Source organism: Nannospalax galili, unplaced genomic scaffold (genome assembly GCF_000622305.1).
Source record: "Nannospalax galili isolate Female #2095 unplaced genomic scaffold, S.galili_v1.0 scaffold1702, whole genome shotgun sequence".
In the NCBI taxonomy this organism is placed as follows: domain Eukaryota; kingdom Metazoa; phylum Chordata; class Mammalia; order Rodentia; family Spalacidae; genus Nannospalax; species Nannospalax galili.
The window spans coordinates 15,254-27,550 of NW_008348222.1; the positions used below are offsets into that span (position 1 = coordinate 15,254).

A 12,297-nucleotide genomic window follows, 5' to 3' on the forward strand; every position below is an offset into this window, starting at 1 on the left:
GGCGCTGACTTCTTCCTCTGCACTTTGTGAAGTACTGAGGTGCCCGGGCTGTTTGAGTCCCAATCTTGGCTATGACTCCTAGAGAGTGATCCTGAGATCAGGAAGCTCTCCTCTCTGTGTGGTCTTCTGATCTGTGGCCCTAGTCCCACAGCAGGGCCTTACGAGCTTGCCTGAGATAAGTATGTGGGTGTTCAGAACACGAACAGATACGGTGTGCTCAAAACGACAACTCGGTTGTCACGCCTGGCAAAGATCTGCTATTAGTGACAATCGTTTGTCTGGTGAGAGGTTTGGGAGGGCAGAAACCGAGGTCAGCTCACGGCCTTTCCCACGTCCTAGGGCGGTGAGCATCAGACACCGGTCCTCCCAGACCACAGCAGGTGGAAGAGGAGGGATGGTCGCCCGTGGCAAGGCAGGCAGGGTAAGAGCTGGAGGTGTGAACCCGGATAACCCTCCGGATGCCCAGCAGGACTGTCACCTTTTGGGTGTGGTTAGTGACAAAAGTCCCTGGGGCTGGATTGGCAGTGGGCGTAGTCATGGGCGCACCAAAGAGCAGAGCCGGCTGGAATAGGAAGCCAGGTAGTGACCGGGAGGGAGGAGCCCCCAGGCCGGGCATCTGAACCCCGGGGGCGCAGCAAGCACCCGCCGAGCCCCGCGGCCGCTGCCTCCCTCCTCCGCTGCGGCTTTGCGCATTTCGCTTCCTTTTGCAGCCAACGCTCTTCCGAGAATTTCCAAGGGGACCTCGGCCGGGAAGGGGAGGGATCCTCCCACGCACGGGTAGGGGCGGTGGACACGGAGGCGGGGGGCAGCTGCGAGGGTGCGGGGACCCGAGGGGGGTCACGTGCGGGCGAGGGGGCGCCGAGAGCCGGCGGGCTGCGGCGGGGTGCGAGCCCCGGGCGCCCCCCGCCCCACGCGTCTCCCCGCCGCGCGGCCCCCGCCCCGGCTCCGCCCCGCCCCTCGCGCGGGGTCCGCGTCTGCGGCTGCGTTCCCCGAAAGACGAGGCTGCGTCCGGGTTCCGGTCCGCAGGGAGACCGAAGGGCACCGCTCCCCGCGCCGCGCCCGCCGCCGAGCCCGGAGTGCGGACACCCCAGGGATGTGAGTGCGCCCCCGACCCCGAGGCCCGCGCTCCACGCCCCGATCCGCGGTGAGCGCCGAGGCGCGCGCGCGGGAACCGGGGGAGGGGACTCGGCGCGGGGTTCCCGGCCCCCCAGCCCAGGGGTGGGGACGGGGACGGGGACGGGGACGGGGACGCGGCGCGCACCCCTCCCCCGCCGGCAGGTACAGTGCGCTCCCTCCTCTTCCTGCCTTTCCTGTTCGGACGCACCTTCAGCTCCCCTGGGAGAGAAGACACCCTCCCCACACAGGTGCGGGCCGAGGGGTGCGGGTACCTCGGGCTGCCGCTCGCTGGGGAGGGCGGACCTTTTCTGCCCGGCGGGGAGGCGGCGACGGTGGATGCTCCCAGTGGTGGGCTGGGGGTGGGGCAGTGCGAGCTCCTGGCAGACCCCGGCAGTGGATTCCTGGGAGAAGGTCGCCTCCTCCGGCCAGAAAAGGGGACGGTCCCTGGGGCTGGGCTGCGGGCGGGCTCCCCTGACCTAGGCTTCTCCCCGCCAGGCCTGCACCCCAGAGGACCCCCTCCTGCGGTGCCCGCGCCTCCCCCAGGCCTGCCCGGAGCATGCTGCCCGCGGCCATGAAGAGCCTTGGCCTGGCGCTGCTGGCCTTGCTGTTGTGCCCCGCACCCGGTGAGTCGGGGGTCCGCGGGGAGGGGTCATGTCGCGCGCAGGGCCCGTGATCCTCCAACAGGTCCCATGGGCTTCCTACGAAGCCCAACCCCTCCAGACCCCTGCGATACCAGCCGCTAGGGTCTCTCCCAGTACCCGAGGGCACCCAGAGCCTTTCCACTCTGGTCCTGAGCAGATGTCCCTCGTTCTCCGAGGACCACCAGGCTTCCCATTAAGTCTGTTGGGCCCTTTCTGTGTTGGAAGGTACCCAGCTCGTACCCAGCTCCGGGGTCAGTGTGCAGGGTTATGAGGATGTGGGAGGCGGTGTGTGCAGGTGCAGTGACAGGGCCGACCTGGGAGTGGTATCTGTGTGTGAGCATGGTTTTGCCATTATGGCTGCAGCAGGTGGGGACAGAGGGGGTGCTGGGTCCGGCTGTCCAGGCCTGGGTTCCTCTGGTCATCCCCCTCCCCATTCCTTGCCTAGCACGGGGCCTGTGGTGTCAGGACTGCACTCAGGCCAACTCCAGCCGTTGCACTCCGAAGCAGTGCCAGCCCACCGACACCGTTTGTGCCAGTGTCCGGATCACCGACACCAGCAGCAGTAAGTCTGTACTTGGGGAGGGAGTGGGGCTCCCGAAAGCTAGACTCTGAGGGTAGGTCAGAGGTGTCTGCCCAGCCCCTCTGCCTAGAATGAGTCGGAGGGGAGACAAACAGAGCATCCCTGGCTCCTTTGGTGGCCCTTTCTATCCAGGCTCTAGCTTTGGTGGGTCCAGGCCTCAGCTCCACGAACCCTAGTCCTAAACTGATCTGGAGGGGTTTGGGCCCTCAGGTCTGATTGCAGCTCAGTTGGAGGTGGAACTGTAGCCTGGCACCCGTTCTCTCTCCTAGGCAGGAAGGATCATTCCGTGAACAAGATGTGTGCTTCCTCCTGTGACTTCGTTAAACGGCACTTTTTCTCAGACTATCTGATGGGGTTCATTAACTCTGGGATCTTAAAAGTCGACGTGGACTGCTGCGAGAAGGATTTGTGCAACCAGGCATCTGCAGCAGGACGCAGCCCCTGGGCCCTGGCTGCCGGCCTCCTGCTCAGCCTGGGGCCTGTTCTCCTCTGGGCTGGGCCCTAATGTTCCTTCCCTCCTCCTACAGGGCTTTGGAGCTTGTCCCCTGACCCTGTTGCTGCCCCTCTCCCAGCCTGGCCTGGCTGTGTCTGGGACAGCAATAGCTCAGAATCGAGGTTTGTGGCTCTCAACCTCCCCACATGTGAGGCTTCTCCCCTCTCTCCACCAGCTCCATATCCCAGGTAGCTGGACCTCTCCAGGAGACCAGGCATCCTGGAAGAAAGCTGGGGGCGGGGGTGAGGGCAGGGGGCTGGGCCCCCCAAGTCCCCAAGGGGAGGGGAGGCCAAGCCAGGGACAGCCCAGCAGCCTGGCATGAGGGGCATTAACTACAGAGAAATAAAGTCACTTCTAAGTCCTGAGCCCGGGTCTGAGCCTGGGTGTTGGAGGTGGGCCAGGGTCCTAGCAAGGAGCAAGGGCCAGGCTAGGCCCTGAGACAGCTGACAGGTGGGAGTGTGGTCAGGGGCACAGGGTGGTGGGTGGGATGCTGAGCCACCCAGAAAGGCCCTGAGTGGGCTGCTTGGGCCTTGGGGGCTGGGAGGGAACTCTTAGGGAAGGTTAGGTGAGAGTCGAGGTGGACAGGACCATAACTCAAGCCTGGGGGTGAGGTGTGAGAACCTTCATGCACACACTGTGGATACAGGCAGCATACCCAGACGCACCCCCCCATACCCACCCACCCTCCAAGAGGTGTACCCAGATGCACCCCCCCCCACACACTAATGCCCACTGACCACCATGTCTACTCTTCTTCTCCCATGCTGGTAGGCACACATTCATATTTCAGAGGTCCTGAAATATCCCCACCACACCACTTGATTCGTCCAGGCATACATTCACACCCTCCTTGGGAAGCACGTTTGCCCAGCTTCAGACACAGATGTGCCTGCTCAGTGGTCTTCTGTTCCCACCTGCTCTTTCTGAGACCCCAGTTGACTGGACTTGGGTGACTGAAAGCAGCCCACACGGTCCCAGCTCTGCCTTTGCTGGATATCTGCTGCCTCTCATTGTGAATTGAGGCCCAGCGTTGGTGGGACTCTGGGGCCTGAGGATGCTGATTGTCCCTGTGAGCTGGCTTAGGTGGGAGAGCTGGGGAAGACTTGTGCAGGAAATGAGCTGTCTGGGCCCCAGCTGCTGGGCTACAATTTCACCCCCACATCTCTGGGGTCCAGTCCTTTCTCTGCTGCTCACCAGATGCTCCAGATGGCTTGTGTGGCCAGGCTCACCTTGTGATGCTTGGTGGACACCCAGGAGTTCTATGGGGCCTCAATTTTGGGCCAGTGCTTCCCTGTGCCACCTGTGGCTGACCCAGACCCATGGTCACTCCTGGGCCCTGGACCCTCCGAAAAGGAAATAGTTTCTTTAGGATCTAGTCCTGACATTCCTTCTCTTTACACCCATTAAGTGGGTCCTAGGAGTAGGGGAAAGATCTTCCTGTCTTCACTGTGAGCTGGTAGTAGATATAACCTGTATGGACATAGCCCAAGAACATGTCTCTAGAGGGTTGGTTCCTTTTTCCTTTGAACTGTGCAGTGATGTGTGCTGCCTCCTTTTAGTAAGATGTGTTGCCTCTTACTAAAGAGGGGTGTTTGGGGTTCAGGGAACCTGGGGCCCACAGCTGGTGGAGGGGTGTGACAGGAAGGCCAGAAGTGGTGGACACCTCAGGGGAATCCTTGGAGCTGCTGAGAAGTCAAGACCTGCCAGCTGTGGGATGAGCTTTGAGCTCACCTTAGTTCAGGACAAATGCATTGTTTAAGAAGTCTTTGAAAACACAAAAAATCGAGCTGGATGTAGTGGTACACGCCTTTAATCCCAGCACTCAGGAGGCAGAAACAGGCAGATTTCTGTGAGTTCAAAGCCAGCCTGATCTACATAGCGAGTTCCAGGCCAGCTGGAACTACCAGGGAGACCCTGGCTCAAAAAGATGAACAACAAAAAAGGATTTAAAAAAAAAAAAACCACACACACGAGAAACACAAAAAAGTAAAATTATTTGATTTCCTAGAAGAATTTTATGAAATCAGAAAGAAACCCTGTCGCATCCCTCAGGGACTTCTCTGGGCAGGGCTGAGTGTTCCCTGAGTCTTTTGCTCTTAAATTATTTTACTGCATTAAAAAATTGTGTGTGTGTGTGTATGTGTGCGTGGGTGCATGCATGCCATGGTGTGTGTGAAGGTCAGAGGACGGCCTGAGGGAGTCCTTCCTTCTACTACCTGAGTCCTGGAGATGAAACTGCTCATCAGGCTTGATGAAAAGCACCTTTACCTGCTTAGGCATCATACACATACACACACATACACACACACACACACACACACACACACACAGTGCCTTCTTGCGGGACTTCACAGTTAAGTGACCTTTACCTGCTTAGGCATCTCTCACACACACACACACACACACACACAGTGCCTTCTTGCGGGACTTCGCAGTTAAGTGACCTTTACCTGCTTAGGCATCTCTCTCTCTCACACACACACACACACACACACACACACACACGCGCGCGTGTGCGCACACAGCACCTTCTTGCAGGACTTCACAGTTAAGTGACCTGTGGCTTCCAAACTCTGACTGATGTCCCATGAATGACTAGCTCTGATTTATCTGACCATCCCTCATTGGAGAATGTAGGAGTCGTTTTCAGATTTTCTGCCGCTCACAGCTCAGAATGGACTGTTCTTGTGCTCCCCCTCCCCTTACTCTGGACTGAGGTGATCACACATGAAGGGTTGGTTCTGAGGAATGGGAAGGTGGGCAAAGAGGAAATCTTAGGAGGGACTAGATCCTCTAGCGAGGCAGTGATTGCCCCGTCAAACCTTTACATCCTCTGGCCATGTGGGTGCGGACTGGTGTTGGGGGTTACTGTCCATCCAATGGACAAAAGATGGAGCTTTCCCGAGAGTCCACCTCACAGTACATCAGTGCAGCACAAAATCCTTGTTTGATAGCCTCGGTGTCCAGTGAGGCCCTCTTGATGACTGCCTGCTGACCTCCCGCACTAGCATTGTCCTCCTGGGGAACATGACACTTCACAGACCCAGCCGTTAGGCTTCCTTCCACCTTGCTGTCACTTCCTGTCCATCCGAGCTTCAGGCAGGAGGAGGGAGTTCTTCCAAATGGCCACTTTAACCAGCAACCGGTCTTTCCCCACTGATTTAAAATATGACCTTTACAACTTGAAGCATTCCTGCCTGGATGGGATGCTTTTGACCTGCTGTGCCCGCCAGCTTCTATCAGCCTTCACTGGACGTTGTGCTGTTTCGATTTTGGAAGCATTTAGACAACCGTAGCAGCAAGTGGCCCTCATGACCCCTCTAAACATTATCGCCACTTCCACCCTTGATTCAGATGGTTGAAATCTCTCACGTCCAGAGAACCCTGTTAGAACCTGGGTTTAAGAGTTTGCTCTTTGGGGCTGAAGCTGGGATGCTGGTGCTGTCCTTATTCAGACACTCCAGGTTCCCCTGAGCAGCATTGTTCTGTAGTGTCAAGAAGCTTGGGGCCTCCCTGGGGTTGGTTGCTAGGTGATCCATCACTTTTGTGAGGTTGAAGTAGGACTTCCCCTTTTAAATTCAACTAGTTGTATTTGTGGGAAGCTGCTGTTGTTGGGTTTCTTAGTGCTGTTTTTTCTGTAAGGCGCCCACCTCATATGGGCAGTTGTGAAGTCCTTGGACCCCAGAAGCCTCCAGAAGCTCAAACCCCCTTTGCCTCTCTGAGATGGGGGACAGGGACTCCCAGGAGGGGTCACTCAGACATTTGAAATGGGGAGCGGGTGGCAGGTGGGAGGCGTTTCTCCCGGCTGGGATGACTCCTAAGGCCCAGACCTAAAGGTGGTGATGGTGGGTGGGCCATCAAGGATGAAGACCAGCAGGCTGTAGCTCAGGCGTATTGGTTGATGGTCATGGACCATAGCAATGATGGCTGTTATTAAGACAGATAGATACCTGAGTGACAGATGTGATGGCCTGCTTTCCCTGCCCTGGGAAGAAGATTCAGAGAGCTGCGCTGAACGAGACAAGCATTTGCCACTTCAGCACACAGCTGAATCCAGGAAAAACACGGCAGGAGTGTTGCTGTGCCAGCTGAGCGGTGGCCTCTGTACACACACTGACCCTCTAGTACCGACTCCAGAGTCTCTGCCCAGTGGCCCAGGCAGAGGGTTTAATAAGGTTTTGCTGGTGGAGTGAAGCTGGAGCCCAGGACAAGCACCTGCTGGGTGGGCTACACTGCCCTGACCCTGGCGTGGTAGCTCTGTACCACCTCTTCCAAAGTCAAACCTACTGACAGCCTTAGAGCTGTGCACTATGGCTGTGAGATGGAGTTCCGGAGCCCTGCAGTGGGGAAGTGGGATCCACGTCAAAGACGCCGGTCAAATGCACAGAAGGGCTGAGATGTAGACACCCCACAGCTAGAGGGAGAACTGAGGCAGATACAGACACCTAACAAGTAGAGGGAAGGGAAGGATGCACCCCACTTTTGGGTACAGACTCCTCAGTTCACCACTGGCCGCATTGCTTGGGCTGAAGCACACGGGGACACGTGGCTTTGTTTCCACCGTTCTTGTTGCCTGTTTGGTTTCTGTGTCCATGGTACAAAGTGTGGCTGAACGGTGACAGCACCCCAGAGCCCTGTTCCTAGAAGGCCTCTCCTCTACACCAGGAACTGTGTTTGCTGTAGGGCTTGAAAAGCAGACTTCGCCTTAGACTGTTTATTTATTAATATTTTAATTAGATTGTTACAACCAGAAATGGCTAATGAATTTAAAAGAGTAGCCATTTCTCCTCTGTCAACACAACCACGTGTGTCCCTGGCTTAGTGAGCCACTAATTCAGAGAGTTTTGCTGCCACGTTTCCTGGTGGCACACGCCACCGCCACGTTTAAACAGCATTTGGTCACGATGTTTGTGTCACCTTCAGACTGAGATTTCCCTGTGGTTCACTGACATCATCACAGGTGAGTTCAGGACCGGGAACATCCCTGGCCTCCCATACTCTGGAGCAGACTGACTGCTAGGGAGTTGGTGGGGTCCTTCCACCCCATGGGCAGCAGCTCAGTAGCATTAGTGGGTGTCCTGTACCCTGCCTGGTCCCTCCTTTCCCTGTGGGTGGCAGGGCTCACTTCTGTGGCACTGAGCACATGTGCATCTTCATGTCTGCAGCAGAGTGCCCAGTTCATCTTATCATGCCCCTTCATTCATCAGAAGCAGATGTGAGAGAAAAGGTTATTGGGAGGCTGGAGGATCAGTGGTGGAGTAACTGTGGAGCATTTGAAGGCCTTAGGTTCAATCCTAAGCCTCCTCCACCCCTAAAGTAAGAAAGAACTGTTGGTATGTTCAAGCAGGAAGTCTTCGCTGATTTGCAGGAAATTCCAGGCTGCCCGCGTTCAGATCTCTCCTTCCCACCTCCATACTTTTTGGCCCTGGCTGAGTGCTGCACCCTCACAGCCTGATCCTGGGTGTGAGGTGGGACACACCGGTTAGCAGCTGTTGGGCATGTGGAATTGGGGCTGGGCCCAGCCTCCAGCTCCTTCTGTTCCAGGCTGGCAGAGTGCTGGTCCAGGCTTAGGGGCTGGAATGCAGGAGTGGGACATCCTCTTAGGAATGTCAGTTCACCACCTATCCCAATACTGCCCTGAATCCCCACACACGTGTGTGTGCACAAGAACTCAAAAGAGTAGTCACCTCTTCCTGCTCGTCCTCAGGGCCTACAGCCTGGCACTCAGCACCCAGCTAGCAGCAGAACAAGTTAATAAACATAAAACATTTGGCCTACCATTGCTTGTTATGGGGTGTGAATGGTACTGTGTTTGCTGTAGGGCTTGAAAAGCAGACTTCACCTTAGACTATTTATTAATATTTTAATTAATAAAATTAATTAGGAGGAATTGAATAGGGTAGGGGCAAATTCTCTCTTGAGCCTATGGTCCTGTGCCACACCTCTGTTAAAGATTCTGCAAGGCCAAATGACTAAACTTGAAGATTATGGAGAGTTAAAATGTTGCAGACCACTGGGTATGGTGGCGCATGCGTTTAGTCCCAGCACTTGGGAGGCAGAGGAAGGCGCAAGCAGATCTCTGTGAGTTCAAGACCAGCCTGTTCTACGTAGTGAATTCTAGGTCAGCTGAGGCTACAGGGAGATCCTGTCTCAAAAAGGCAAAAAAATCCAAAAAACAAAAACCCCCACAAAACCCCAAAAGTTGTAGACTGAAGCCAAATTATCTTGGGCTATTTTTAGTTCCCTTTTAGCCATTCATCACCTGTATCTGACCTAACATCCTTGTAACTATAAAAAAAAATTAGAATGTAGTCCTAGGAAGTCACTAGCTTTCACCCATCCAAAAGCTAAGAATGTTACCAATGTCTGAGACCTTTAACAGAGCCAATTCCTGCTCTGCTGTGATTATATACGCATGATTAAAAATAAAGCCATGGCGGGTAACAACCGTCCAAAACTCCAGATCCAGGGGATCTGAAGCCCTTTTCTGACTTCTGTGGGCATTGTACAACACATGTGCACTTACATACGCACATAAAGTACAAATAATAAATAAATATTTTAAAAAACAAAACAAAAAAACAACCCAATGCTTTTTTTAAAAAAAAGAAAAAGAAGGGGGCTAGAGAGATGGCTCAGCGGCTAAGAACACTGGCTGTTCTTGCAGAAGACCTGGGTTCAAATCCCAGCACCCACATGGCAGCTGACAACCGTCCACAACTCCATTTCCAGGGGATCCGACGTGCATTTCTGACCTCTTCCAGCATTGCATGACACAGGTACATTTACACAAATGCAGGCAATGCACTCGTACACATAAAATAAAAATAATAAATAAAATTTTTTAAAAAAAGAATTTTGGGCTGGAGAGATGGTTCAATGGTTAAGAGCACTGGCTGTTCTTGCAGAGGATCCAAGTTCGATTCCCTGCACCCACATGGCAGCTGACAACTGTCTGTATCTCCAATTCCAGGGGCTCCAGTAGCCTCTTCTAACCTCCCAGGGCACTGCACAACACGGGTGCACTTACCTACATGCAGGTAATACACTCATACACATAAAAACAATAAAATATTTTTAAAAGACAATTTATAAATGCCTATTATGAGACTTAACTTTAAAAAAAACTTATTATTTTTATTTTATGTGTGTGCAGGTATTGCCTGCATGTCGGTAAGTGCACCCATGTTGTGCGATGCCGGTGGAGGACAGAAGAGGCTGTCAGATCCCCTGAAACTGGAGTTACAGACAGTTGTTAGCTCCATGTGGGTGCTGGGATTTGAACCTGGGTCTTCTGCAAGAACAGCCAGTATCTTAACTGCTGAGCCATCTCCACAGCTCTGAGACTTAAATCTTTAATAAATTGTTGCTAAAATTCCTTGCCCAGGGAGATGTAAAGTAGGTTCACACCTCCTCCCAGGGTACCAAGGGCAAACCAAGATAGGGGTCCACCAAAATCAGCCTGGGGAACCAATGAGATTGCTGGGCTTACTTATGGAGCGTGGATGATGGGCTGCTGACAGGAGTGCGGGTTCTCCCCCTAAGGCCACACAGGAAAGTCTTTTCTCATCATGGATGATGGCTTCCACGGAGCTGCGCAAATGGAACCCCTCCTGTGTTCTTCCCCTGCCTACATGCTGTAGTCCTTCCCCAATGCCACGTGCCCACCATGGGTTGGGAGGTGTGACCGGATGAGGGTTCCATCACTTCCTCTTTCCATGTTTCTTGGGGTGGGGGTGGGGGACTCGGCAATCAACAAGCCTAGCTGAGCTCAGGAAGATGGCATCTGAGCCATCTCTCCAGCCCTTAAGGAGTTTTTAACTTAATGTTTTGTTTACTATTTTTATGTGTATGAGTGTATTGCCTGCATATATGTAAGTGCATGTATGTTGTGCAATGTCTGTAGAGGTCAGAAGAGCGCATTGGATCCCCTGAAACTAGAGTTACGATGGTTGATGGCTGTCATGTGGGTGCTGGGAATCAGACCTGGGTCTTCTGCAAGAGCAGCTAGTGCTCTTAACTGCTGAGCTATCTTTCCAACCCTATTTATTTATTTTTTATTTTTGTGTGAGTGTATTGTTTCCATGTAAGTGCACCCATGCATGCAATGCCTGCAGAGGCCAGAAGAGGGTGTTGGATCTCCTGGAACTGGAGTTAGCCAGTTAACCATTGTTAGCCACTATGTGGGTGCTGGGGACTGAACCCAGGTCCTCTGCAAGATCAGCCAATCCTCTTAAATGTTGAGCTAGCTCTCCAACCCTTTAAAGAGCTTTAAAAAATTCAAAATGCCACAGTAGATAAAGGTTGTGTGCAAGCCTGAGTTTAGCCTTTGGATCTCACAAAGTGGCAGGAGAGAGAGTTGTCCCCTGACCTCCACACTGCTGTGGCAGACTCCACGACGCAGGGCCTGAGCAAAGAAGTCTAACTTCCTGGAGCTGTTTAAACCGAGACTGAGCCCTGTCTGGGGCTGGAGAGATGGCGCAGTGGTAAAGAGCACCGGCTGTTCCTGCAGAGGACTTCGGTTTGGTTCCAAGCACCCACATTGTGGCTAACAACCAATCTGACGCCCTCTTCTAGCCTCTGTGGCCACTGCACAACATGGATGCACTTACAAACATGCAGGCAGTACACTTATATACATACAATAAAAACAGTAAGCGAAATACTTTAAAAAAAGAGCGAGCCCCATCTCTTCTCAGAGCTGTTCCTTGAACAAAAAGTGCACTCTATCTGTTTAAACAGCATACCCAGCACGGTACAGGAAAGAACGAGAAACTTGTCTTCTCAGGGAAGAATTGACCTGTTCTGACCCTACTGACACAGAGCAGTAAACAAAACCACAAGCACATGTTCTTTTTTTTTTTTTTTTTTTTTGGTCTTTTTGAGACAGGGTCTCCCTGTAGCCCCAGCTGTTCTGGAACTCACTATGTAGACCAGGCTGGCCTTGAACTCACAGAGATCTGCCTGCTTCTGCCTCCTGAGTGCTGGGATCAAAGGCCTGTGCCACCACGCCCAGCCAAACTCATGTTTTTAACATAAACCCACATGTTGTTTGCAGTATCTACGGACAATTTATCGAGGTCACTGTTTTCAGTGTTGATATTTTTCACAACACAAACACAGAGACACACAGACACAGACACACACACAGACACAGACACAGACACACACACACACACACACACACACACTATTCTGGGTCAGGGACAAGAAGGGTCATGAGGAAGAAATAGGGAACATACTTTAAGATTAAAGCTATATGTTTAGCTCAGCTTGTACCACTTGGTCACAAGAGGAGCCCAAGGCCTAGTAAGAGTGTTGACACTGTTTTCCTAAAGGCTACCAGAATAAGCTGCTTACACAGCAGGAAGACAGATTGAACAGATAGTGTTCTTAACACTAACTGGTTACAAGGTTAGGGAAGACAGGAGTCATTTCCAGAAAAGTCCTTCCCATATTGCTCTGTA

The 12,297-nt window shown here is 53.3% G+C and overlaps 1 protein-coding gene across 6 annotated transcripts; it reads left to right on the plus strand.

Annotated features, from left to right (window-relative positions):
• The first annotated feature begins 301 nt into the window (after window positions 1–301).
• On the plus strand, window positions 302–3,195 carry Ly6h (lymphocyte antigen 6 family member H). Of its 6 annotated transcripts, none has more exons than XM_017801074.2 (6): window positions 302–421; window positions 1,027–1,144; window positions 1,279–1,364; window positions 1,612–1,739; window positions 2,203–2,319; window positions 2,607–2,854. In XM_017801074.2, exons 1-6 carry the CDS (start codon window positions 395–397, stop codon window positions 2,650–2,652), a joined length of 522 nt encoding a protein of 173 aa, XP_017656563.1. In that variant the 5' UTR covers window positions 302–394; the 3' UTR covers window positions 2,653–2,854. The 6 variants fall into 6 exon arrangements, with proteins under 6 accessions (XP_017656563.1, XP_008843173.1, XP_029425129.1 ...); XM_029569269.1 differs by lacking the exon at window positions 302–421 and adding an exon at window positions 702–777 and having other exon boundaries at window positions 1,331–1,364; window positions 2,607–3,195; XM_008844951.1 differs by lacking the exons at window positions 302–421; window positions 1,279–1,364 and adding an exon at window positions 698–777 and having other exon boundaries at window positions 1,027–1,095; window positions 2,607–3,195.
• The last annotated feature ends 9,102 nt before the right edge of the window (window positions 3,196–12,297 follow it).